This window comes from Hippoglossus stenolepis, chromosome 7, assembly GCF_022539355.2.
Source record: "Hippoglossus stenolepis isolate QCI-W04-F060 chromosome 7, HSTE1.2, whole genome shotgun sequence".
In the NCBI taxonomy this organism is placed as follows: Eukaryota; Metazoa; Chordata; class Actinopteri; order Pleuronectiformes; family Pleuronectidae; genus Hippoglossus; species Hippoglossus stenolepis.
The window spans coordinates 15,933,954-15,960,065 of NC_061489.1; the positions used below are offsets into that span (position 1 = coordinate 15,933,954).

General features: G+C 42.0%; 4 protein-coding genes across 13 annotated transcripts in view; all 4 read right to left on the minus strand.

Annotated features, from left to right (window-relative positions):
• The window catches only part of LOC118111996 (protocadherin gamma-A4), a 268,356-nt gene that overhangs the window by 224,631 nt on the left and 17,613 nt on the right, over positions 1-26,112 (minus strand). The window contains exon 1 of one of the 10 annotated variants that reach the window (XM_035160938.2): positions 20,081-22,655. The exons of 4 other annotated variants lie outside the window; for them this stretch is intronic. In XM_035160938.2, the coding sequence (XP_035016829.2) occupies positions 20,081-22,480 (2,400 nt within the window). In that variant the 5' untranslated portion in view covers positions 22,481-22,655. Of the gene's footprint in view, positions 1-3,415; positions 6,243-15,796; positions 18,429-20,080; positions 22,656-26,112 lie in introns of those variants that run through there. 5 more of the 10 variants (XM_035160919.2, XM_035160937.2, XM_035160918.2 and 2 more) reach the window with 5 other exon arrangements.
• Positions 7,103-9,905, minus strand: LOC118112638 (protocadherin beta-16-like). Its single transcript, XM_035162126.2, has one exon. It carries the CDS (start codon positions 9,632-9,634, stop codon positions 7,103-7,105), a length of 2,532 nt encoding a protein of 843 aa, XP_035018017.2. The 5' UTR covers positions 9,635-9,905.
• On the minus strand, positions 10,057-14,922 carry LOC118112023 (protocadherin beta-15). Its single transcript, XM_035160996.2, is given in 2 exon segments — positions 10,057-11,230; positions 11,233-14,922. Coding segments are annotated over 2 exon segments (2,454 nt in total). The 5' UTR covers positions 12,950-14,922; the 3' UTR covers positions 10,057-10,493.
• Positions 24,266-26,112, minus strand: part of LOC124852097 (protocadherin gamma-A11-like) — a 4,039-nt gene continuing 2,192 nt past the window's right edge. The window contains exons 2-3 of the mRNA XM_047340661.1: positions 24,410-25,738; positions 24,266-24,316 (exon numbers count right to left, since the gene is read on the minus strand). Of these exons, the coding sequence (XP_047196617.1) occupies positions 24,266-24,316; positions 24,410-25,738 (1,380 nt within the window). The remainder of the gene's footprint in view (positions 24,317-24,409; positions 25,739-26,112) is intronic.

Sequence of the window (26,112 nt, forward strand, 5' to 3'; positions counted from 1 at the left end):
AGCTCCTGAACTGTTCATAATCCAAACGACCTCACAGCGTGGATCACATGTCTCCATTAACTGATACGTAGGACACCTGGGCACCGTTCACCCCTCACGGACGACGAAGGAATAAATCCTGTACCGTTTTGTCTCCAGTCTGGGTCTCGAGCAGTAACGGAACATAAAAGTGGAGCCAGGTTTGTTATTTTCGGTCATATGCGCTGTAGGACTGTTCCTCAAACACAGGTGGGTTGTCGTTGATGTCAGCTACAGATAACTGAACAGTTTAGGAGGACAGAGGTGGAGAGCCCTCGTCGGTGGCAGTGATTGTAATGTTGTAATCTGACACTAGTTCACGGTCCAGTTCTCCTGTGGTCACCAGAGAATAATAGTTTTTAATAGAAGAACTAACTTAAAAGGGACATTTTTGTTGAATGGAGCAGCGAACCTGTCTGTTATTCTCAGAATCTCTGTCCTGCACGTTAACGTGCCCACCTCTGTACCAGGTGACACGTTCTCAGGTATGGGGTTAGTCAGTGATTTCAGGGATATAACTGGGGCGTTGTCATTTATATCATTAACTTCCAATTATTAACGTTACATAAGAAACTAATCCCAGACCATCTTTTCATGCTGATCTGCATTTCATATGATGACACTTTCTCATAATCAATAGCTCCTTCCTCTCACCTCTCCAGTTTTGGGGTTTAAAGAGAACACGTTGCTATTTTCATCTGAAACATGATCGAATGCATACGTGACTTCACTATGCAAGCCATCGTCAGCGTCAGTTACACTCTGAGTTCTAATAATGTATCCAGAGAGGAGAGTTTTCAGGCAGACTGGCTTTATAAATGGCCTGGCTAAACACTGGCACATTATCATTATCCAGCACAGTGACGTGTATTACTGGTACCTGATCTGCAAGGAGAGCCACCATCAAAAATGCAGAAGCAACAGCATAAGCTCTTCTTTTTCCTCTCTGTCCAATTCTTTGTCTAAGACCAATTCACAGTATTTTCGTCCCCCTGCTTTCGTTTTAACATTTAATTTAAAATGTTCGTTCTGCTGAAGTGAGTAACCTTGAACAGCATTTTCCCCAATGTCTCCATCGTGCGCTTCTCCTAAAAGAAAATGTGCACCCTTGTCTTCCGATTCGTGGATTTCAATCTTAAGTGAATCTTCCTTAAACTGCGGTGAATTATCGTTAATATCCTGGACACGGATACTAATACGATGAAGCTCTAATGGATTTTCCAGCACAAGTTCCTGCTTCAAAACACACGATGCCTTTTTCGCACAAAGCCCTTCTCTGTCGATCCTTTCCTGTACGACCAAGTCTCCGGTATTCAGATTTACACTGCAGTACTTAACACCGTTGTCCTCGGTATCAATCCGGGCTTTGCGAGCGGACAGTCTGCCCAAGTCAAGCCCCAGATCCTTTGCAATATTTCCGATTACAGATCCACGTTTCATCTCTTCCGGAACAGAGTAGCTCACGTCTCCATTGACGGGGAGGACGGCAAGAAAAATGAAAGCCAGGCCGTGCAGCGAGAATCTAAAGCATCCCATTGTTATTGCGAGGAAAAGCAAATATTCCTTAAAACAATTCCCAAGTAGGTTAATATATATCAACGACGCATCTGTGATTTCTCGAAATAAACCAAAAAGACGTCTCAATCCAGTCATACACGCAGCTGTACTTGTGAATTGCGGCACAAAAGCAGAATGAGGCTTTAAATTCGATGACACTGAAGGGTGGAGAATCACTACTTGTTTACTGGTGCACACTGACACCATGAGCATAAGTTGGGTATAACATAACTGTTATTAAAAATATTCATCTCTACCGTGACTGGATTTTGATAAAAAACTGAAAATGACTGTTCTAATTGGCGCATGTTTAATAAGGAAAAAGCTAAATAAACAGTAAGTTGCTGTAACCGTTCCTCTGGGACACTCCAAGTTTAAAAACTATAATTTGAAAAAGCGAAGAACCTATTATTTGTCTGACGACAAAAGGGGAACCGTTATTAATTTTTAACTTAAACCTGTAGAATTCCGAAGAAAAATTTCTTAACGCTTTGTGAAATTTAGTACTGCACATTAACCTTTGAGGCTGAACCTCCAGGACAATCTGTTGACTGTTATAGATGTAATCTGAACTGTTGTGTGCTTTCAAATATTCCTTAAACAGTTTTAAAATCAAATCAATGCATCCAGTAATTTAGAACAATGCACTGTATTTCTTACAATGTTCAAACTTCTACACAAGGACCAACTTAGGAAAGAGAGACAACTAACAAACCAGGACAAACTCACACTTCATGTTCAACTTGTTCATACAGCTTCAATATTAAACATCAAATGACCGTTGATACAAAAATACTCAAAGAAAATAAGCAATATTGTGAAAAATCCGAATGGCTGAGATCTTCAAGAGAATCAGGAAAGGGTTAAATGAAAATTGCAAGAACCACATGGGTTACGTATCTCCAAACACACAAAAATGCAACAAAAAAACAGCTCCAAGCACAAAATAACAAAGAACGTATCTTGAAAAGTTTTTCATGTGAGACTAAATAAAAAAAAAAACTAAACTCAATGTGTCACGTGAATTCTAAATCACCTGCATAAAAGCCAAACTAGCAATACAGTAAAATGATACCAGGTAGAGTTATCTAAGCCAAAACCAAAGAATGCCTTTTGCAGAACACTGAAGATGACGTTAGTGATATTGAGTGTGTCCCTATGAGAACCATCGACTTCACTAAATGCATGAGGAAAGTTACAAGGACATTTCATCATTATGGTCAGCACACAGTGTTGTTTGGCATAAATTTACGGCATCTGGAACCGGTTGTCAAGTTGGTCTCAATGATATTCAACACTTCAAAATTCCTGAAAGCATCAACTAAATCTACTGGACTTTAATTCAGAGCCTCATTGGCAAAACAAGTTAGTTAGTGAAACTAATCTGAAATGCTTGAAAATGCATCTCAAGTGCAAAAGTGAGGTTCAGCCCCGAGGACAGAGACACACATAAACTTTGTGGTCAAGTGATACAGCTTTAATGGGGGACAAGTTTTTACTGTCTCTTGAATGACCACAAATTAAATTACCTGCATACAAGAGTGGATAACTCTTCTCTGAACTATTGGAAGACACCAGAATACTCAACCTTAACTGTGAAGAGAAGTATGCTCCAATAAGTTCAGGATGAGCGTAAAGGAACAAAGGACTTTAGAGTAAAAGTTGAATATTTCTAAAATGGATTGAATCTATAGAAATAATCTTCATAGCACACGCATTGTAGATTGTTAATTTGCCATTTAAAAAGGCAAGACAGGCATGTTTAAATTTCTCTGGGGGTTTTGTTGAATTGTTAAGATGCAAATTGATGTGTTGAGCGGAATATGACACCCGGTCTTACCTCAGGAGAAGAATCGCAGTCTCCAAAGGCCTCTGCAAAGTCAGAAGGACTTTTCCTCAGAGTCTGGTCAGCAGGCAGTGTGTTGTCATTGTAAGATGTCACGAACTTAAAGTCACTGGTTCGAGAACCTGTTGTCAGGTAGGCGTCATAATTGTAAGTGCTGCGTAAAGTTCCTGTAGCATCAACATCTGCGTAATTAGGAGGGAGATAAGTGCTGGGGATGGCGACAGCTCCATCAAATAACAGTCTGGGCTTTCTCCTGCGACAAAACCTCACACCCAGGATGATGATGATGAAGGTCAGGAAAAAGGTGGAGACAGAGACCAAAGCGATGATGAGGTAAGAGGTCAGTTTTGAATTCTTCTCATCATAAGAAATGTCCTTCAGCTCTGGCACCTCAGCCAAGTTATCAGAAATAAGTAAATACATGGAACAGGTGGCAGACAGAGAGGGCTGTCCGTTATCTTTCACCGCCACAATAAGGTTCTGTTTCATGCTGTCAGACTCAGAAATATCCCGCTGTGTCCTGATCTCTCCGCTGTGGACACCGATAGTGAAAAGTCCCGGATCAGTGGATTTGACTATATGATAGGACAGCCAGGCGTTCTGTCCGGAGTCCGCGTCCACCGCGATCACTTTGGACACCAGAGAGCCTCCGTGTGCAGCTTTGGGGACCAGCTCGGTCATGAAGGAGTTGCCCTCCGGGGCGGGGTACAGTATCTGAGGAGAGTTGTCGTTCACATCCGATATGAAGACGCTGACGGTCACGTTGCTGCTGAGCGGAGGAGAACCGTTGTCTCTGGCCATCACGTGGACTTTAAAGCTCCTGAACTGTTCATAATCAAACGACCTCACAGCGTGGATCACCCCCGTGTCTCCATTAACTGATACGTAGGAGGACACCTGGGCACCGTTCACCTCACCAGGTAACAGAGAATAAATCACTGTACCGTTTTGTCTCCAGTCTGGGTCTCGAGCAGTAACGGAACATAAAGTGGAGCCAGGTTTGTTATTTTCGGTCACATATGCGCTGTAGGACTGTTCCTCAAACACAGGTGGGTTGTCGTTGATGTCAGCTACAGATAACTGAACAGTTTTAGAGGAGGACAGAGGTGGAGAGCCCTCGTCAGTGGCAGTGATTGTAATGTTGTAATCTGACACTAGTTCACGGTCCAGTTCTCCTGTGGTCACCAGAGAATAATAGTTTTTAATAGAAGGAACTAACTTAAAAGGGACATTTTGTTGAATGGAGCAGCGAACCTGTCTGTTATTCTCAGAATCTCTGTCCTGCACGTTAACGATGCCCACCTCTGAACCAGGTGACACGTTCTCAGGTATGGGGTTAGTCAGTGATTTCAGGGATATAACTGGGGCGTTGTCATTTATATCATTAACTTCAATTATTAACGTTACATAAGAAACTAATCCCAGACCATCTTTCGCGCTGATCTGCATTTCATATGATGACACTTTCTCATAATCAATAGCTCCAGCTACTCTCACCTCTCCAGTTTTGGGGTTTAAAGAGAACACGTTGCTATTTTCATCTGAAACATGATCGAATGCATACGTGACTTCACTATGCAAACCATCGTCAGCGTCAGTTGCACTCACAGTTATAACCAGTGTATCCAGAGGAGAGTTTTCAGGCAGACTGGCTTTATAAATGGCCTGGCTAAACACTGGCACATTATCATTAGCATCCAGCACAGTGACGTGTATTACTACAGTACCTGATCTCTGAGGAGAGCCACCATCCACAGCCGTGAGCAATAATTTCATTTCCTGCTGCTCCTCTCGGTCTAGCTCCTTATTTAAAACCAATTCACCATATTTACTGCCTGCACTTGTCGTCTGAATACTAAACACAAAGTGAGGGTTTTGTTCCAAAATGTAGCTTTCAACTGAATTCTTGCCTATGTCTGCATCGTGAGCTGCGTTAATGCGATACTTAGCTCCTCTGTCAGCTGACTCTCGTATTTCCAGCTTTACTGTATCCTTCGGGAAAATTGGTGCATTGTCGTTCACGTCCTGCACCTGCAGAGACAACCGGTGTAACTCCAAAGGATTCTCCAATAGCAAGTCGAATTTCAGAACGCACGAAGGCTTTTCTCCACAATGCTCCTCTCTGTCTATTCTTTCCGCAACCAATAAATCCCCGCTTCGAAGATTAATTCCACAATACTCTCTTTCGTTTCCCTCCATGTCAACACGAGCTTTGCGAGCAGACAGTCTTCCCACTTCCAGTCCGAGATCCTTAGCGATATTCCCAATAACAGATCCGCGCTTCAGCTCTTCCTGTACCGAATAGCTCAGGTCTCCGTGTGCGTACTGCACCATAACAAAGAAAAAAACAAAGCCGCAGCTTTGAATAATGCACCGTTTGTGTATCATCTTAAATGGCACAACGCGAAATAGAACTGTATAGTTCCAATCACTAAAAACACGCTATTCAGTCACTGTATCTGCCTGTCGAGCAGTTGTCGTCTTTGTTGAAGGCTGTGAGGAACACACGGATGGTCGATCCCTATAATGGGTGGTGTGCAAAGCAGGCTAAATATTCGACTCCATTGGTCTATAGTGACACCGTGAGTACAGAGGAAATATTACAGTATAACAAAAGTGATTCAAATTTTTAAATCACATCGTTTGGTCTTAAAGTTCGACTAAAGGTTTATATCATGAGGTAAAGAGGAAAGTAATCAGTCACTTTAAAGTGTTTTCCGTATGGAAGTAAGGTGAGATACTTGTTCACTAAATATCTTGACACAATATTGTGTCTCCTATCGAAGTGAACCACCAATAGCAGTTCATAGTGACACCAGTTACAAAACATTCCCTGAATGTGAGATAATGTTCGACCAAAGAAAGTGTCCTTTAGGGTTTAAAGCTGAATAGATCAAAAGCGCTTAGAAACTCGTCTCCAATTCAATAAATTTTCTTACTCTCTCTTAAAAACATCCAGGTCATTTTGACTGGGAACATGCAAAGGTCTGCCTCCAGTTTCGTTCCAAAAGAAATTACACAATAAAACACAATCTAAACAAAGGCCCATCTTGCGTAAACACAGCAGAGAAGAACTGCAGGATGTATTTCATATTGGACGGGTGGAGAAAAATCTGTTTTTGATTTAAATTCGGTTTGTAATTGGAGACATAAGAGGATGCAAAACTAGGGACGTGAAAATCTACGTTAAATACTTTTGTTATAAATTCATTAAATGTTTCAGAACAAAATGCTGCATAAACAACAAACGGCTTAAACCCATTTCAATGCCATTTGCCTGTTGTTTTTTATATTATATTTATTTATTCAAAGGAGAGTAACCTTTAACTGCATTAAACAACACTTATGTTAATTGTGATATAATACACAGGTGGGTCAAGAAAAGATATTGGAGGACTAAAGAGTGACGCAAGATGATTGAGAGGTGGAAATATAGAAGAAATGGGTAGTAGCTCCGGAGTATTCACAACAGTAACTCCAAAGTTCAGCACCACGGACAGAGACACAACGCTCAGGCTGCATCTACTCAGGAGACACAATAAATCACATCGATGATTGAACAGATAATCTGGTATTGGGGAAAAGAGGTACAAAAAATATCAGCCCATCAAACGTTACTGAAGGTAGAACCCTGAACAATAGCTAGAAAATAAATCTGAGAAGATAACCAAAACACTGTGCTTATTTCAGGCATTTCAGAATAAGTTGTATGGATTTTTTAGGAAAATTGTGTCGTGCCTTACATTGTTTCAATTGTTCAGTATATAGATAGAGAAAGAAAGAAAACTTTAAAGTGCAGATAGAAGTCGAAAGATGGATAACGACTGTCCCTACCTCAGGAGAAGAATCACAGTCTCCAAAAGCATCAGCAAAGTCAGAAGGACTTTTCCTCAGAGTCTGGTCAGCAGGCAGTGTGTTGTCATTGTAAGATGTCACGAACTTAAAGTCACTGGTTCGAGAACCTGTTGTCAGGTAGGCGTCATAATTGTAAGTGCTGCGTAAAGTTCCTGTGCCATCAACATCTGCGTAATTAGGAGGGAGATAAGCGCTGGGGATGGCGACAGCTCCGTCAAACAACAGCCTGGGCTTTCTCCTGTGACAAAACCTCACACCCAGGATGATGATGATGAAGGTCAGGAAAAAGGTGGAGACAGAGACCAGCGCTATAATCAGGTAAGAGGTCAGTTTTGAATTCTTCTCATCATAAGAAATGTCCTTCAGCTCTGGCACCTCAGCCAAGTTATCAGAAATAAGTAAATACATGGAACAGGTGGCAGACAGAGAGGGCTGTCCGTTATCTTTCACCGCCACAATAAGGTTCTGTTTCATGCTGTCAGACTCAGAAATGTCCCGCTGTGTCCTGATCTCTCCGCTGTGGACACCAATAGTGAAAAGTCCCGGATCAGTGGATTTGACTATATGATAGGACAGCCAGGCGTTCTGTCCGGAGTCCGCGTCCACCGCGATCACTTTGGACACCAGAGAGCCTCCGTGTGCAGCTTTGGGGACCAGCTCGGTCATGAAGGAGTTGCCCTCCGGGGCGGGGTACAGTATCTGAGGAGAGTTGTCGTTCACATCCGATATGAAGACGCTGACGGTCACGTTGCTGCTGAGTGGAGGAGAACCGTTGTCTCTGGCCATCACGTGGACTTTAAAGCTCCTGAACTGTTCATAATCAAACGACCTCACAGCGTGGATCACCGCCGTGTCTCCGTTAACTGATAGATAGGAGGACACCGAGGCACCGTTCACCTCACCAGGTAACAGAGAATAAACCACTGTACCGTTTTGTCTCCAGTCGGGGTCTCGAGCAGTCACGGAACATAACGTGGAGCCAGGTTTGTTATTTTCAGTCACATATGCGCTGTAGGACTGTTCCTCAAACACAGGTGGGTTGTCGTTGATGTCAGCTACAGATAACTGAACAGTTTTAGAGGAGGACAGAGGTGGAGAGCCCTCGTCAGTTGCAATGATTGTAATGTTGTAATCTGACACTAGTTCACGGTCCAGTTGTCCTGTGGTCACCAGAGAATAATAGTTTTTAATCGAAGGAACTAACTTAAAAGGGACATTTTGTTGAATGGAGCAACGAACCTGTCTGTTATTCTCAGAGTCTCTGTCCTGCACGTTAATGATGCCCACCTCTGTACCACGTGACACGTTCTCAGGTATGGGGTTAGTCAGTGACTTTAGATATATAACTGGAGCATTGTCATTCACATCAGCAACATCTATCATGACTTTTGCGTAAGAGGTCAATCCCAAACCATCTTTTGCAGTAACACGCAGTTCAAATGATGACACCGCTTCAAAGTCGACCGGGGTCGTCAATTTGACATTACCCGTCTTATGATCTATAGTAAAAACTGATTTCACATCCTCCGATATGTGTCCAAAATCATATGTAACATCTCCATTTAGACCTTCGTCTGCATCAGTTGCACTCACCGTCAGCACGACAGTGCCCAGTGGAGAGTTTTCAGGCAGACTGGCTTTGTAAACGGCCTGACTGAACACTGGGACGTTATCATTAGCATCCAGTACAGTAATGTGAATGACCACAGTACCTGACAGTTGAGGAGAGCCACCATCAAGAGCTGTGAGAAGCAGATTCATTTCTTTCAAATTTTCACGGTCAAGCTCTTTGCTAAGTACAAGTTCGACAGAATTTGTTCCAACCCCCAGAATAAAATTATCATTACTTTGCAGGTCGTACCTCTGAACTGAATATTTACCTATATCCGCATCGTGTGCTTCTTCTATTGGAAAACGAGCCCCTTTTGCTGCGGATTCCCAAATATTGATGTTAATTAAATCTTTATTAAATTTTGGCGAGTTATCATTTATATCCTGAATATGTAGACTAATTCGATGCAACTCTAACGGATTCTCTAACATGAGCTCTTGTTTTAAAGCGCAGGATGCTTTGTCTCCACACAGGCCTTCTCGGTCAATGCGCTCGGCAACGGTCAGATCCCCGTTACGAAGGTTTATATCACAATAACGTTTGTCGCTTCCATCCGTATCAATCCGAGCCTTTCGAGCGGATAGTGTACTTCTTTCAAGACCCAAATCTTTCGCGATATTTCCGATGAGGGATCCACGTCTCATCTCCTCGGGAAAAGAATAGCTCACATCTCCATTTGCGAAATGCAAAGAAAGGAGCTGCAAAACAATGGCACAGCTTCGTAACGTAAATCCAGCGATAGCCATCGTGTCGCTGATCTCCGAATCAGTAAATGTTTCCTATTCGGTGGGCAGGAACACAACCAAAAAGTAAGGAATAAATCCGAAATCTCAACAAGGAAGAATCAAGTCTCTGCCTGTCTCGACGATCAACTGCAAAAGCATAAACCACACTACTGCTCGCTAGGAGTGGCTGGATAATGACACACACACACAATTTCACAGCTGGTGTACAGCGACATCGTGAGTCTCCTCTACAAACTGAATAAGGTCCACTTGCAGGAAGTCTGCGCAAGATTTAGACTCAATAAAACAGATTTATATGAAGAGCAAATTAGTATAAACGAAAACTTCTATAGGAAAATAACTAATGACATATAAGGAAGATTCCACATAAAGAGCGCATCTACAACACGATTATTTGACGAGGACACCGCATAGAATATACTGCTCACATATGACAATCACTCATATTTAATACTCACGTTTAAAACGGCAAATTCCCCTGAGACTTAAATATATACCTGATGATTTAGTACCAAAACAAACATCCCTGACGATTGTGCAGCTATAAAAGATGTATAAGGAAAGTCACAAACTTCACAAAATCCAGCTAGGGAACTACACAGCTGTTGTAAAATGTATCTAATGTCAGCTGCATCGCTTGGTTGGCAATGTTTCAAAGAATGACTGGAGAATATCAGGTAGGGAATTCCAGCACAACGGTTACTAAGCAATGTGAGTTCATAATTCTAAAGACAAACAGCAAAAATAGACCAAACTTATAACCACGTCAGGGAACTCGTTTATTTCATATTTTAAGAAGCGATTATTCCAAAATTACTACCACATTACAAGTCAAACATCTGAAAAGGGGGCTCGTTTTCTAATTAAGTATGTGCATCAAATGCATTGCCCTTACCTCAGGAGAAGAATCACAGTCTCCAAAAGCATCAGCAAAGTCAGAAGGACTTTTCCTCAGAGTCTGGTCAGCAGGCAGTGTGTTGTCATTGTAAGATGTCACGAACTTAAAGTCACTGGTTCTGGAACCTGTTGTCAGGTAGGCGTCATAATTGTAAGTGCTGCGTAAAGTTCCTGTGCCGTCAACATCTGCGTAATTAGGAGGGAGATAAGCGCTGGGGATGGCGACAGCTCCGTCAAACAACAGTCTGGGCTTTCTCCTGCGACAAAACCTCACACCCAGGATGATGATGATGAAGGTCAGGAAAAAGGTGGAGACAGACACGAGCGCGATGATCAGGTAAGAGGTCAGTTTTGAATTCTTCTCATCATAAGAAATGTCCTTCAGCTCTGGCACCTCAGCCAAGTTATCAGAAATAAGTAAATACATGGAACAGGTGGCAGACAGAGAGGGCTGTCCGTTATCTTTCACCGCCACAATAAGGTTCTGTTTCATGCTGTCAGATTCAGATATGTCCCGCTGTGTCCTGATCTCTCCGCTGTGGACACCAATACTGAAAAGTCCCGGATCAGTGGATTTGACTATATGATAGGACAGCCAGGCGTTCTGTCCGGAGTCCGCGTCCACCGCGATCACTTTGGACACCAGAGAGCCTCCGTGTGCAGCTTTGGGGACCAGCTCGGTCATGAAGGAGTTACCTCCGGGGCGGGGTACAGTATCTGAGGAGAGTTGTCGTTCACATCCGATATGAAGACGCTGACGGTCACGTTGCTGCTGAGTGGAGGAGAACCGTTGTCTCTGGCCATCACGTGGACTTTAAAGCTCCTGAACTGTTCATAATCAAACGACCTCACAGCGTGGATCACCCCCGTGTCTCCGTTAACTGATAGATAGGAGGACACCGAGGCACCGTTCACCTCACCAGGTAACAGAGAATAAACCACTGTACCGTTTTGTCTCCAGTCGGGGTCTCGAGCAGTGACGGAACATAAAGTGGAGCCAGGTTTGTTATTTTCAGTCACATATGCGCTGTAGGACTGTTCCTCAAACACAGGTGGGTTGTCGTTGATGTCAGCTACAGATAACTGAACAGTTTTAGAGGAGGACAGAGGTGGAGAGCCCTCGTCAGTGGCAGTGATTGTAATGTTGTAATCTGACACTAGTTCACGGTCCAGTTGTCCTGTGGTCACCAGAGAATAATAGTTTTTTATCGAAGGAACTAACTTAAAAGGGACATTTTGTTGAATGGAGCAGCGAACCTGTCTGTTATTCTCAGAGTCTCTGTCCTGCACGTTAATGATGCCCACCTCTGAACCAGGTGACACGTTCTCAGGTATGGGGTTAGTCAGTGACTTTAAACTGATAGCAGGTGGGTTATCATTGACATCTGTTACGTCTATAATTACTGTACAATATGAGGTAAGACCTGGCCCGTCTTTAGCTCTTATCCGTAGTTCAATAGACGTCTCAGTCTCATAATCAATGGACCCGATGACTCGTATTTCTCCAGTCTTCTGGTCAAGAGAGAATAACGTGGCATGGTCATCAGACACATGATCAAAACTGTACGTAATGTCACCATTTGGTCCCGCGTCTGCATCAGTTGCGCTCACTGCAATAACTATTGTATCTAACGGTGCGTTTTCAGGCACATTGGCTTCATATACGACCTGATTAAACACTGGTGCGTTATCATTAGCATCGAGCACAGTGATGTGAATGATCGCAGTACCCGATCTCCTCGGAGAACCACCATCTACAGCCGTAAGCACCAATTTTAAATCGTTATCTTGTTCTCGGTCTAATTCTTTAACTAAAACCAGCTCGGAGTGTTTCCGTCCACTACCGTCTGTATCCACATTAATAGTGAAATGTTCATTATTTTGTAAATTGTAGTGCTGCACGGTATTTGTACCGATATCTGCATCATGGGCTTCAGTGAGTAAAAATGTCGCTCCTTTCACGGTTGATTCTCTAATTTCAAATGAAATCAACTCCTCACTAAAGTGTGGGGCGTTGTCGTTTATATCTTGCACATGAATACTGATACGATGAAGCTCTAAAGGGTTTTCCAGTACAAGCTCCTCTTTTAAAAGGCAAGTCGCCTTCTTACCACAAAGACCCTCTCTGTCGATCCTGTCCGTCACAATCAAATCTCCGCTGCTCAGATTAATATCACAATACTGCTTGCCACTCCTGTCCGTGTCAATGCGAGCTTTACGCGAGGAAAGTGCAGCAGTCCCGAGGCCGAGATCCTTGGCTAGATTTCCAATCACAGACCCGCGTTTCATCTCCTCTGCGACAGAGTAGCTCACGTCTCCGTACGCGAAATGCAGGCTGATGAAAAGGAGAACAACACCATAACGATCCATAGAAAACCCTCTGTACACGGGTTTTCCCGTCATCGACCAGGCGTTCATCCTTCCCTGGGCAAGTCTTTCAAAGTGGTCAAAGACGGTTATATTCCTCCCGAATTATTGTCCGAATATCACGACGATGTAAGCCCTTTGTATCGTTCTTCACACACACGAGCACTGAACCACAAGACGGTTTGCAATGGTGGAAGAGAATGGATGAAGCAAATGGCACGTACTTCCATGGTTGGTGCACAGTGACACCCAGAGTTAAATTTAGTTATAGCACTGCAATCTCTACAAGTAGACAATTTCACTTTGTGTATCAAGGTATAAAAAGACTGTTGTTCAATCAATTATAAATTATGATAATGACACTGTCCTATAGATTGTTAAACAGTTACAATGTCGGAGCAACTGTTGTAATTTTGTTTTGTGCTGTGTGTGAGAACACCTCATATCTGTAGAGGTCCCAGTGTTGTTTTAGCACCGATTACTTTTCTGCATTGCACTTTTCATAAACTGTCCTTAATACAAATAACGTTAATAAATGTATAACCTTAAGAGACACTACACTTCTGTATTCATTGGTAAACATGAATTTCCCATTACAACTTATCTGGAAGATGGTATTATGTGCATAGAGATTCTAAGAGTATATGCAACAGAAAGTTGTACTGTAAACCAAAACCAAACAAAGTGAGGTTAAATACCAAGACACACAATGCACAGCATCCAGTGTGTACCAACCAACTGCTACGTATATTTTCATAGAGACCAACATGACTCCTCTCTGCATCACTGAGAGGGACAACAAGTGAGTGAACTGGTTAAATAACAACAATAACAAAGCAAATGTGCAGTGGAAATATTGCAATTAAAAGGTTTGGATATTCAATATATGTTGGAATTCAGGATGAGTTGATTTGGAAAATAAGACGTCTGAAAATCATGTGATTGTAAAGCCCACGACAAAAAAGAAAATCTAATATTCCAAGTCATTCCGTTGTGTATTAACTTCCAATTGGAAATAGGCTGCAGATAGTTTATTTGAACGTGTTCAATAAACCGACTTAACGAACTTAAACAGCAACATTTACTATACATTACCACACTCAATATTGGCCTGTATCTCAGGAAAGATATGAAAAAGTTAAATATTTTCTCCTAAAAAGGAAAAGAAACCTCAAGTCCAATTAGATAATCAAACTATTTACAGAGGTTCTAATACGGAGGAAGAACCACAACTGACAACACTTGTATTTTAGGTGACAACCTCCAAGCCAGTATGACTTCTTGCTCTGTGTAAATTCTGTGGATGAGCTTACGACCCTGACCATGAATTAACTCAGACAAGGGCCTCCTCAATCTACATGTTTATATACTTAAGGCAAGACAGACAAACAAATGCGCTGTCGTTATAAATGCAATCCACAATGGATGGTCTTCAGCAATATATTATAAAATACAAGCGTTGGAATTATCTGTGAACATCACTGACCCACTGTATTTCAACAAGAGAACAACTTTTTATACATGCTCGTTTTGTTTACCTTTCCCTCAAAGGCAGTATAAACACATGCATCCATTGTTAGACAGATACTGTCAAGTAAAATCCCATCACTGCAAGAAGCAAAAGAGATATATTCGTTCAACATAATTGTAGTTGATCAATATTTGCCGGCAAAGAAGTTGCTTCAGTCATTCTTAGATTAAACAATTAAAAAAACTTGACACACGGTCTGCAACCAGCATTTCACTCATCACTCACTGATGTAAACGTTTGCAACTGCAGTCACTTAATATGGATTTCTACACCCAAGTGTTTTAAATTGAAACCCTAGCATTAGTCATACATGTAATACTTGCCCATAAGCATTCAGCATATACTGTAGTGACTCAAGGACATTTTCTGCAACAGCAAAATAAAAACAATCGGAGAACGCTTAAATCAAATTTATATACCTGCAATACAGTACTCTAACTGTGCAGTTGTATGGATATTCTTTATGATTACAGTGTGGCTTAAATCCACGAAACATACATAAAAAATAAACTGGGGTGGGTAAAATTATTTAAATAAAAAACTAATATCAAAATATATCTTTAAAAGGTTGGACATTAAAAATGTTGCGCTGTTATAAGTATTTTGGATATTTCATGCACTCTGCGACGCCTTGCAAAACGTATTTTAACCAATGAAATGAGAATCATTCCTTTAGAACTATGACCATGGTTATGCAGATGGGGCCAAATAAACTATATTTTTGGAAAGTTCATTTTAGATCCACAAATCCACTCATTTAGCAGTGCAAATAATGGCAAGTACTTATTTGCTTGAGGGTTACACTCCCAAGATTTGTATCAACAATTGTGAATCAAAAGATCTATATAACGTTTTCCTCATTATTTTGGAAGTATATTAACCAACATCACATCACTGGAGCAGCCAGGCACAACCAAACAAAAATAACAAATATAATGCCACAAATGTCCTTGTCATCTTAACAAAACTTCCATGACCATCTAGATATCCAAAGGGATGTATAAAATCCTGCGTGGTAATCACGTTATAAATATATAGCAGCCTTCTCTAGTGTGTCACATACGTAATGTCACGAAATGTTTCTACAACCTGTGGTCACCATATTAATAATAAGTGCTGTGTAAGGTTCCCTTGACACCATCCTTCGGCAAAAAGGTTGAAATGAGAAAATGGATTGATCATTTAAATAAAAGAACATCTCAAGATGGAAGCCTGTTACTTATTGGGAGGATTGATGGTTTCTTCAATTGGGAAGACTTTCAACATCTGTCATGTGAAAAAATTAAATATTTTCGACCAAAAAATATTAAATATTTTTGACCAGAAGAAAGCAGTAAAAAGAAAACATTAAGTAAAATGACTCCTACCTCTGGAGAATCATCAACACCTCCAAACATATCTGCAAAGTCAGAAGGACTTTTCCTCAGAGTCTGGTCAGCAGGCATTGTGTTGTCATTGTAAGATGTCACGAACTTAAAGTCACTGGTTCTGGAACCTGTTGTCAGGTAGGCATCATAATTGTAAGTGCTGCGTAAAGTTCCTGTGCCGTCAACATCTGCGTAATTAGGAGGGAGATAAGCACTGGGGATGGCGACAGCTCCATCAAACAACATTCTGGGCTTTCTCCTGCGACAAAACCTCACACCCAGGATGATGATGATGAAGGTCAGGAAAAAGGTGGAGACAGAGACCAACGCGATGATCAGGTAAGAGGTCAGTTTTGAATTCTTCTCATCATAAGAAATGTCCTTCAGCTCTGGCACCTCAGCCAGGTTATCAGAAATTAGTAAATACATGGAACAGGTGGCAGACAGAGAGGGCTGTCCGTTATCTTTCACCGCCACAATAACGTTCTGTTTCATGCTGTCAGATTCAGAAATGTCCCGCTGTGTCCTGATCTCTCCGCTGTGGACACCAATAGTGAAAAGTCCCGGATCAGTGGATTTGACTATATGATAGGACAGCCAGGCGTTCTGTCCGGAGTCCGCGTCCACCGCGATCACTTTGGACACCAGAGAGCCTCCGTGTGCAGCTTTGGGGACCAGCTCGGTCATGAAGGAGTTGCCCTCCGGGGCGGGGTACAGTATCTGAGGAGAGTTGTCGTTCACATCCGATATGAAGACGCTGACGGTCACGTTGCTGCTGAGCGGAGGAGAACCGTTGTCTCTGGCCATCACGTGGACTTTAAAGCTCCTGAACTGTTCATAATCAAACGACCTCACAGCGTGGATCCCCCCCGTGTCTCCGTTAACTGATAGATAGGAGGACACCAAGGCACCGTTCACCTCGCCAGACAACAGAGAATAAATAACTGTACCGTTTTGTCTCCAGTCGGGGTCTCGAGCAGTAACGGAACATAAAGTGGAGCCGGGTTTGTTATTTTCAGTCACATATGCGCTGTAGGACTGTTCCTCAAACACAGGTGGGTTGTCGTTGATGTCAGCAACAGATAACTGAACAGTTTTAGAGGAGGACAGAGGTGGAGAGCCCTCGTCTGTGGCAGTGATTGTAATGTTGTAATCTGACACTAGTTCACGGTCCAGTTGTCCTGTGGTCACCAGAGAATAATAGTTTTTAATGGAAGGAACTAACTTAAAAGGGACATTTTGCAGAATGGAGCAGCGAACCTGTCTGTTATTCTCAGAGTCTCTGTCCTGCACGTTAATGATGCCCACCTCTGTACCACGTGGGGTGTCTTCTGGTATGGGGTTGGTCAGTGACTTAATGAACGTAAGAGGGGCGTTGTCATTTACGTCTGTGATGTCAATTATTAATGAACAAGAGGATACTAATCCCGGACCATCCTTAGCTGTAATTTGCATTTCATAGGCAGACAACTCCTCGTAATCTATTGGCCCAGTTACTGTTATTTCACCAGTTGTCTGATCGAGGGAAAATACGTTATTACCCTCATCAGAAATGTGATCAAATTCATATGTCACATCTCCATTGACTCCCTCATCTGCATCAGTCGCGCTCACTGTGACCACCACAGTATCTAAAGGTGAGTTTTCAGGCAGACTGGATTTATAGACGGCCTGGCTAAACACTGGGGCGTTATCATTAGCATCCAGCACAGTGACGTGAACGACCGCAGTGCCTGATCTCTGAGGAGAGCCTCCGTCTGTTGCCACAAGCACAATCGTTAGCTCTTGTTGTTGTTCTCTATCCAGCTCCCTCTCTAAAACCAACTCACTGTATTTTCCTCCTCCGCCCTTTGTAACAACATTCAATCTAAAGTTTTCATTTGCCTCGATACTATAGCCCTGGACGGCGTTTTGACCGACATCTGCATCGTGTGCCTCATCTAAACGATAGCGACTTCCTTTATCAGCCGATTCACTAATTTCATATTTTATTGTGTTCTTTTTAAACTGTGGTGAATTGTCGTTGATATCTTGAACGTGAATATTAATGCGGTGCAGTTCTAAAGGATTCTCTAAAACAAGCTCCTGCTTCAAAAGGCAAGATGCCCTTTTGCCACAAAGCCCCTCTCTGTCGATTCTATCAGCAACAATGATTTCTCCCGTGCTCAGATTAATGTCACAATACCGTTTGCTGTTCCCGTCTGCATCAATGCGAGCCTTTCGAGCAGACAGTTTTCCCACTTCAAGTCCCATGTCTTTCGCTAAATTTCCAACAACTGAGCCGCGTTTCATCTCCTCTGGGAACGAATAAGCCACATCTCCACGGACGCTACGCAGGAGCAGAAAAAATACTCCCAAGAAGGTAACAAGGCCGATAGCTGAAAATCCTTTGTGTCCCATTTCTTCTGGAAGACCAATGCTGCAATCACCACAAAGAAGACTTGGAACATACAAAATGAACCCAGGCAACCGTAATCCTCTTCAGACAATATGTACAGCCCGACAATCAATGCTGCAAATTCGCTGTTTTCAACGACGGATAATCTATCATGGGTTAGAAATGTGCAAGCACGTACGGTAGTAACGTCAAGCAACAATAAGTAAAGCTGGTGGACAGCGACACTTTGAGCAAAGTGTGTGTATTACAAAATATTTAAATAATTGAGTATTCTAGAAATAAAAGAAAAATTAAGTAAAAAGAAAAGGGGAAAAAGAAACAAAGTCCAGGCTGCAGTCAGAATCAATCATATATAGCCTAATAAAATATAAATTAAGATTGATGAGATTATTATTCTACTGACCAAAGCAGAGAGAATGTTATTTACTCCTTAACAATGCCTTAATTGCAGAACAGTGATATTTAAGGCTGGTTGATTTCAGCACCATGGATAGATCCCACAGTAAATAGAATGGCACCATTGAGCAGGGCCAGAGTTTATCTGGACTCTCAGAAGATGTTTCCCAAGCATAAAAACTAAAGTAAGAGGTTAGTGAAATAAAACTGAAAATCTGAACACGATAATCCATATATTTAATTAAAAAAACTGCTTCTTTGAGAAAAACTAGTGGTCTAAAGTGACTACTTGAAATAATGCAATGGGCTACATATCATTTAACATTTTGATTGTTGCATGAAAAACAAATTAGATTGCAGAGCCTAAATAATTTGATTACCTTAACCTTTTCCCACTACTCAAGGAAAGGGTTTATGGAAAATGCTGTGAGTCTTCTGGAGAAAGAAAAGTTTCCCACTGCGCCTCATTTGATAGATGCTGTGCCCCTGTCCCTCTGACTTGTTCATGTGATTACAAAGCAGTTGTCATAGATGGATTTTCATGAAATGGCCAAGTTAAGGGAAATTGCAGGAGTGTGTAGCCTTCACGATAAGAAAATAGGTAAAAAATTCCAGACATTTCAAATGGTAGACATAGTGAAGATTTTTGGAACAACATGTCCTATAACAGAGTGAGGTTTTCCTTCTATTCACATTAAACTAAATAATTTAAGGGTTATGTTTGAGTTTTGTTCATGTTTGTGTGAAGTTAGTAGGGTGAACAGCCTAAATAAATATTTGGATAACTATCAAATGAAGGTGAATGAAAAAAAATAAGGAAGTAACATCACCGAGGTTGATTTGAATAGGTTTGGGTGTAAAAACTAACTTTGCAAAAAAAGGAAAAGCACCGACCTCTAAGCATCTTGGAACACTTCAACAAATGTGTATCAAAACATCTATATCACCGGAGCAGCCAAGCACAGCAAAACAATGGGAAAAAATATGGCGAAATAACAATAGTACCAATGACCATCCAGATAAAATACTGCGTGGTAACCACAATTAAAATAGACAAAGTGGAGGTGAACACCATCACAAAAGAAACATATCAAGTAGCTTACACCACTAAGAACTCTGCCTACATGCTTCAACAAAGTTAGTAGGGCTCAGAGTCTGGTCAGCAGTGAGTGCGTAGTCAATTGTAACAAACGTAACGTGATGCAATGTTTCTACAACTTGTGGTCAGGTAGGCACCATATAAATACTAAGTGCTGTGTAAAGTTCCCATGCCATCATCCTTCTATGGTTGATATCACAAATGGAATGATCATTTGAACAAAAGCACATCTCAACATGGAAGCCTGTTACATATTGGGAAGATTGGTGGTTACTTCAATTGGTAAAACTTTGAACATCTGTCATCAAGTAAACATAAGAAATATGTATAACCAGAAGAAAGCAGTAAAAGAAAACAATAAATGCGTTTTAATCAGTAAAATGATTCCTACCTCTGGAGAATCATCAACACCTCCAAACATATCTACAAAGTCAGAAGGACTTTTCCTCAGAGTCTGGTCAGCAGGCAGTGTGTTGTCATTGTAAGATGTCACGAACTTAAAGTCACTGGTTCTGGAACCTGTTGTCAGGTAGGCATCATAATTGTAAGTACTGCGTAAAGTTCCTGTGCCGTCAACATCTGCGTAATTAGGAGGGAGATAAGCGCTGGGGATGGCGACAGCCCCGTCAAACAACATTCTGGGCTTTCTCCTGCGACAAAACCTCACACCCAGGATGATGATGATGAAGGTCAGGAAAAAGGTGGAGACAGACACCAGCGCGATGATCAGGTAGGAGGTCAGTTTTGAATTCTTCTCATCATAAGAAATGTCCTTCAGCTCTGGCACCTCAGCCAAGTTATCAGAAATAAGTAAATACATGGAACAGGTGGCAGACAGAGAGGGCTGTCCGTTATCTTTCACCGACACAATAAGGTTCTGTTTCATGCTGTCAGATTCAGAAATGTCCCGCTGTGTCCTGATCTCTCCGCTGTGGACACCAATAGTGAAAAGTCCCGGATCAGTGGATTTGACTATATGATAGGACAGCCAGGCGTTCTGTCCGGAGTCCGCGTCCACCGCGATCACTTTGGACACCAGAGAGCCTCCGTGTGCAGCTTTGGGGACCAGCTCGGTCATGAAGGAGTTGCCCTCCGGGGCGGGGTACAGTATCTGAGGAGAGTTGTCGTTCACATCCGATATGAAGACGCTGACGGTCACGTTGCTGCTGAGCGGAGGAGACCCGTTGTCTCTGGCCATCACGTGGACTTTAAAGCTCCTGAACTGTTCATAATCAAACGACCTCACAGCGTGGATCACCCCCGTGTCTCCGTTAACTGATAGATAGGAGGACACCTGGGCACCGTTCACCTCGCCAGGTAACAGAGAATAAACCACTGTGCCGTTTTGTCTCCAGTCGGGGTCTCGAGCAGTAACGGAACATAAAGTGGAGCCAGGTGTGTTATTTTCAGTCACATATGCGCTGTAGGACTGTTCCTCAAACACAGGTGGGTTGTCGTTGATGTCAGCTACAGATAACTGAACAGTTTTAGAGGAGGACAGAGGTGGAGAGCCCTCGTCAGTGGCAGTGATTGTAATGTTGTAATCTGACACTAGTTCACGGTCCAGTTGTCCTGTGGTCACCAGAGAATAATAGTTTTTAATCGAAGGAACTAACTTAAAAGGAACATTTTGCAGAATGGAGCAGCGAACCTGTCTGTTATTCTCAGAGTCTCTGTCCTGCACGTTAATGATGCCCACCTCTGTACCACGTGGGGTGTCTTCTGGTATGGGGTTGGTCAGTGACTTAATGAACGTAAAAGGGGCGTTGTCATTTACATCCGTGATGTCAATTATTAATGAACATGAGGATACTAATCCCAGACCATCCTTAGCTGTAATTTGCATTTCATAGGCAGACAACTCCTCATAATCTATTGGCCCAGTTACTGTTATTTCACCAGTTGTCTGATCGAGGGAAAATACGTTATTACCCTCATCAGAAATGTGATCAAATTCATAAGTCACGTCTCCATTGACTCCCTCATCTGCATCGGTCGCGCTCACTGTGACCACCACAGTATCTAAAGGTGAGTTTTCAGGCAGACTGGATTTATAGACGGCCTGGCTAAACACTGGGGCGTTATCATTAGCATCCAGCACAGTGACGTGAACGACCGCAGTGCCTGATCTCTGAGGAGAGCCTCCGTCTGTTGCCACAAGCACAATCGTTAGCTCTTGTTGTTGTTCTCTATCCAGCTCCTTCTCTAAAACCAACTCACTGTATTTTCCTCCTCCGCCCTTTGTAACAACATTCAATCTAAAGTTTTCATTTGCCTCGATACTATAGCCCTGGACGGCGTTTTGACCGACATCAGCATCATGGGCCTCATCTAAACGATAGCGACTTCCTTTATCAGCGGATTCCCTAATTTCATATTTGATTGTGTTCTTTTTAAACTGTGGTGAATTGTCGTTGATATCTTGAACGTGAATATTAATGCGGTGCAGTTCCAAAGGATTCTCTAAAACAAGCTCCTGCTTCAAAAGGCAAGATGCCTTTTTGCCACAAAGCCCCTCTCTGTCGATTCTATCAGCAACAATGATTTCTCCCGTGCTCAGATTAATGTCACAATACCGTTTGCTGTTCCCGTCTGCATCAATGCGAGCCTTTCGAGCAGACAGTTTTCCCACTTCAAGTCCCATGTCTTTCGCTAAATTTCCAACAACTGAGCCGCGTTTCATCTCCTCTGGGAACGAATAAGCCACATCTCCACGGACGCTACGCAGGAACAGAAGAAATACTCCCAAGAAGGTAACAAGGCCGATAGCTGAAAATCCTTTGTGTCCCATTTTTCCTGGAAGACCAATGCTGCAATCACCACAAAGAAGACTTGGAACATAAAAAATGAACCCAGGCAACCGTAATCCTCTTCAGACAATATGTACAGCCCGACAATCCATGCTGCAAATTCGCTGTTTTCAACGACGGACAATATATCATGGGTTGGAAATGTGCAAGCACCTACGGTAATAACGTCAAGCAACAATAAGTAAAGCTGGTGGACAGCGACACTTTGAGCAAAGTGTGTGTATTACAAAATATTTAAATAATTGAGTATTCTAGAAATAAAAGAAAAATTAAGTAAAAAGAAAAGGGGAAAATTAAGTAAAAAGAAAAGGGGAAAATTAAACAAAGTCCAGGCTGCAGTCAGAATCAATCACATATAGCCTAATAAAATATAAATTAGGATTGATGAGATTATTATTCTACTGAACAAAGCAGAGAGAATGTTATTTACTCCTTAACAATGCCTTTATTGCAGAACAGTGATCTTTAAGGCTGGTTGATTTCAGCACCATGGATAGATCCCACAGTAAATAGAATGGCACCATTGAGCAGGGCCAGAGTTTATCTGGACTCTCAGAAGATGTTTCCCAAGCATAACAACTAAAGTAAGAGGTTAGTGAAATAAAACTGAAAATCTGAACACGATAATCCAAATATTTAATTAAAAAAACTGCTTCTTTGAGAAAAACTAGTGGTCTAAAGTGATTACTTGAAATAATGCAATGGGCTATATAACATTTAACATTTTGATTGTTGCATGAAAAACAAATTAGATTGCAGAGCCTAAATAATTTGATTACCTTAACCTTTTCCCACTACTCAAGGAAAGTGTTTATGGAAAATGCTGTGAGTCTTCTGGAGAAAGAAAAGCTTCCCACTGCGCCTCATTTGATAGATGCTGTGCCCCTGTCCCATGTACTTGTTCATGTGATTACAAAGCAGTTGTCATAGATGGATTTTCATTAAATGGCCAAGTTAAGTGAAATTGCAGTAGAACAGTGTGTAGCCTTCACGATAAGAAAATAGTTACAAAATTCCAGAAATTTCAAATGGTAGACATAGTGAAGATTTTTGGAACAACATGTCCTATAACAGAGTGAGGTTTTCCTTCTATTCACATTAAACTAAATAATTTAAGGGTTATGTTTGAGTTTTGTTCATGTTTGTGTTAAGTTAGTAGGGTGAAAAGCCTAAATAAATATTTTGATAACTAACAAATGAAGGTGAACGAAAAAAAAAAGTTAATAACATCACAGAGATTGATTTTAATAGGTTTGGGTGTAAAAACTAACTTTGTGAAAAAAGCAAAGGCACCGACCTCTAAGCATCTTGGAACCCTTCAACAAATGTGTATCAAAACATCTATATCACCGGAGCAGCCAAGCACAACAAAACAATGAGAAAAAATATATAGCCGGAAATATATAGCCCTAGTCATTATAACAATAGTACCAATGACCATCCAGATAAAATACTGCATGGTAACCACATTAAAAATAGACAAAGTGGAGGTAAACACCAATCACAAAAGAAAAATATAAAGTAGCTTTCACCACTAAGAACTCTGCCTACATGCTTCAACAAAGTTAGTAGGACTCAGAGTCTGGTCAGCAGTGAGTGTGTTGTCAATTGTAACATACGTAACGTGTTTCTACAACTTGTGGTCAGGTAGGCACCATACAAATACTAAGTACTGTGTAAAGTTACCATGCCATCATCCTTCTGTGGTTGAAATCACAAATTGGAATTTTAATTTGAACAAAAGCCCATCTCAACATGGAAGCCTGTTACATATTGGGAGGATTGATGGTTACTTCAATTGATAGGACTTTGAACATCTGTCATCATGTAAAAATAAGAAATATGTTTGAGCAGAAGAAAGCAGTAAAAGAAAACATAAAATGTGTTTTAATCAGTAAAATCATTCCTACCTCTGGAGAATCATCAACACCTTCAAACATATCGACAAAGTCAGAAGGACTTTTCCTCAGAGTCTGGTCAGCAGGCAGTGTGTTGTCATTGTAAGATGTCACAAACTTAAAGTCACTGGTTCGAGAACCTGTTGTCAGGTAGGCGTCATAATTGTAAGTGCTGCGTAAAGTTCCTGTGCCGTCAACATCTGCGTAATTAGGAGGGAGATAAGCGCTGGGGATGGCGACAGCTCCATCAAACAACATTCTGGGCTTTCTCCTGCGACAAAACCTCACACCCAGGATGATGATGATGAAGGTCAGGAAAAAGGTGGAGACAGAGACCAACGCGATGATCAGGTAGGAGGTCAGTTTTGAATTCTTCTCATCATAAGAAATGTCCTTCAGCTCTGGCACCTCAGCCAAGTTATCAGAAATAAGTAAATACATGGAACAGGTGGCAGACAGAGAGGGCTGTCCGTTATCTTTCACCGCCACAATAAGGTTCTGTTTCATGCTGTCAGATTCAGAAATGTCCCGCTGTGTCCTGATCTCTCCGCTGTGGACACCAATAGTGAAAAGTCCCGGATCAGTGGATTTGACTATATGATAGGACAGCCAGGCGTTCTGTCCGGAGTCCGAGTCCACCGCGATCACTTTGGACACCAGAGAGCCTCCGTGTGCAGCTTTGGGGACCAGCTCGGTCATGAAGGAGTTGCCCTCCGGGGCGGGGTACAGTATCTGAGGAGAGTTGTCGTTCACATCCGATATGAAGACGCTGACGGTCACGTTGCTGCTGAGCGGAGGAGAACCGTTGTCTCTGGCCATCACGTGGACTTTAAAGCTCCTGAACTGTTCATAATCAAACGACCTCACAGCGTGGATCACCCCCGTGTCTCCGTTAACTGATACATAGGAGGAAACAGAGGCACCGTTCACCTCGGTAGGTAACAGAGAATAAACCACTGTGCCGTTTTGTCTCCAGTCGGGGTCTCGAGCAGTAACGGAACATAAAGTGGAGCCAGGTGTGTTATTTTCAGTCACATATGCGCTGTAGGACTGTTCCTCAAACACAGGTGGGTTGTCGTTTATGTCAGCTACAGATAACTGAACAGTTTTAGAGGAGGACAGAGGTGGAGAGCCCTCGTCAGTGGCAGTGATTGTAATGTTGTAATCTGACATTAGTTCACGGTCCAGTTGTCCTGTGGTCACCAGAGAATAATAGTTTTTAATAGAAGGAACTAACTTAAAAGGGACATTTTGTTGAATGGAGCAGCGAACCTGTCCGCTTGTCTCAGAGTCTCTGTCCTGCACGTTGATGATGCCCACCTCTGTACCAGGTGACACGTTCTCGGGCATGGGATTGGTCAATGATTTTAGATATACAACTGGGGCGTTATCATTTACATCAATAATATCAATCATGACTTTGGAGTCAGATGAAAGTCCATAACCATCTTTGGCATCAATCCGCATTTCATATTTAGAATTACTCTCGAAATCAAGTGGTCCTATGACTTTTATCTCTCCAGTTTTACTGTTCAGGGAAAACACCTTCTTAGCTCTTTCTGAAATACGACTAAATTCATATGTCACCTCCCCATTGATTCCCTCATCTGCATCACTGGCACTGACTGTGACAACAATAGTATCAACGGCAGCGTTTTCAGGTAGACTGGCTTTGTAAACAGCCCGGTCAAACACCGGTGCGTTATCATTAGCAT

Bases quoted from the DNA above. Each gene is read 5' to 3' on its own strand.
- LOC118112638 (XM_035162126.2), bottom strand. From the start codon at position 9,634: ATGGCTATCGCTGGATTTACGTTACGAAGCTGTGCCATTGTTTTGCAG.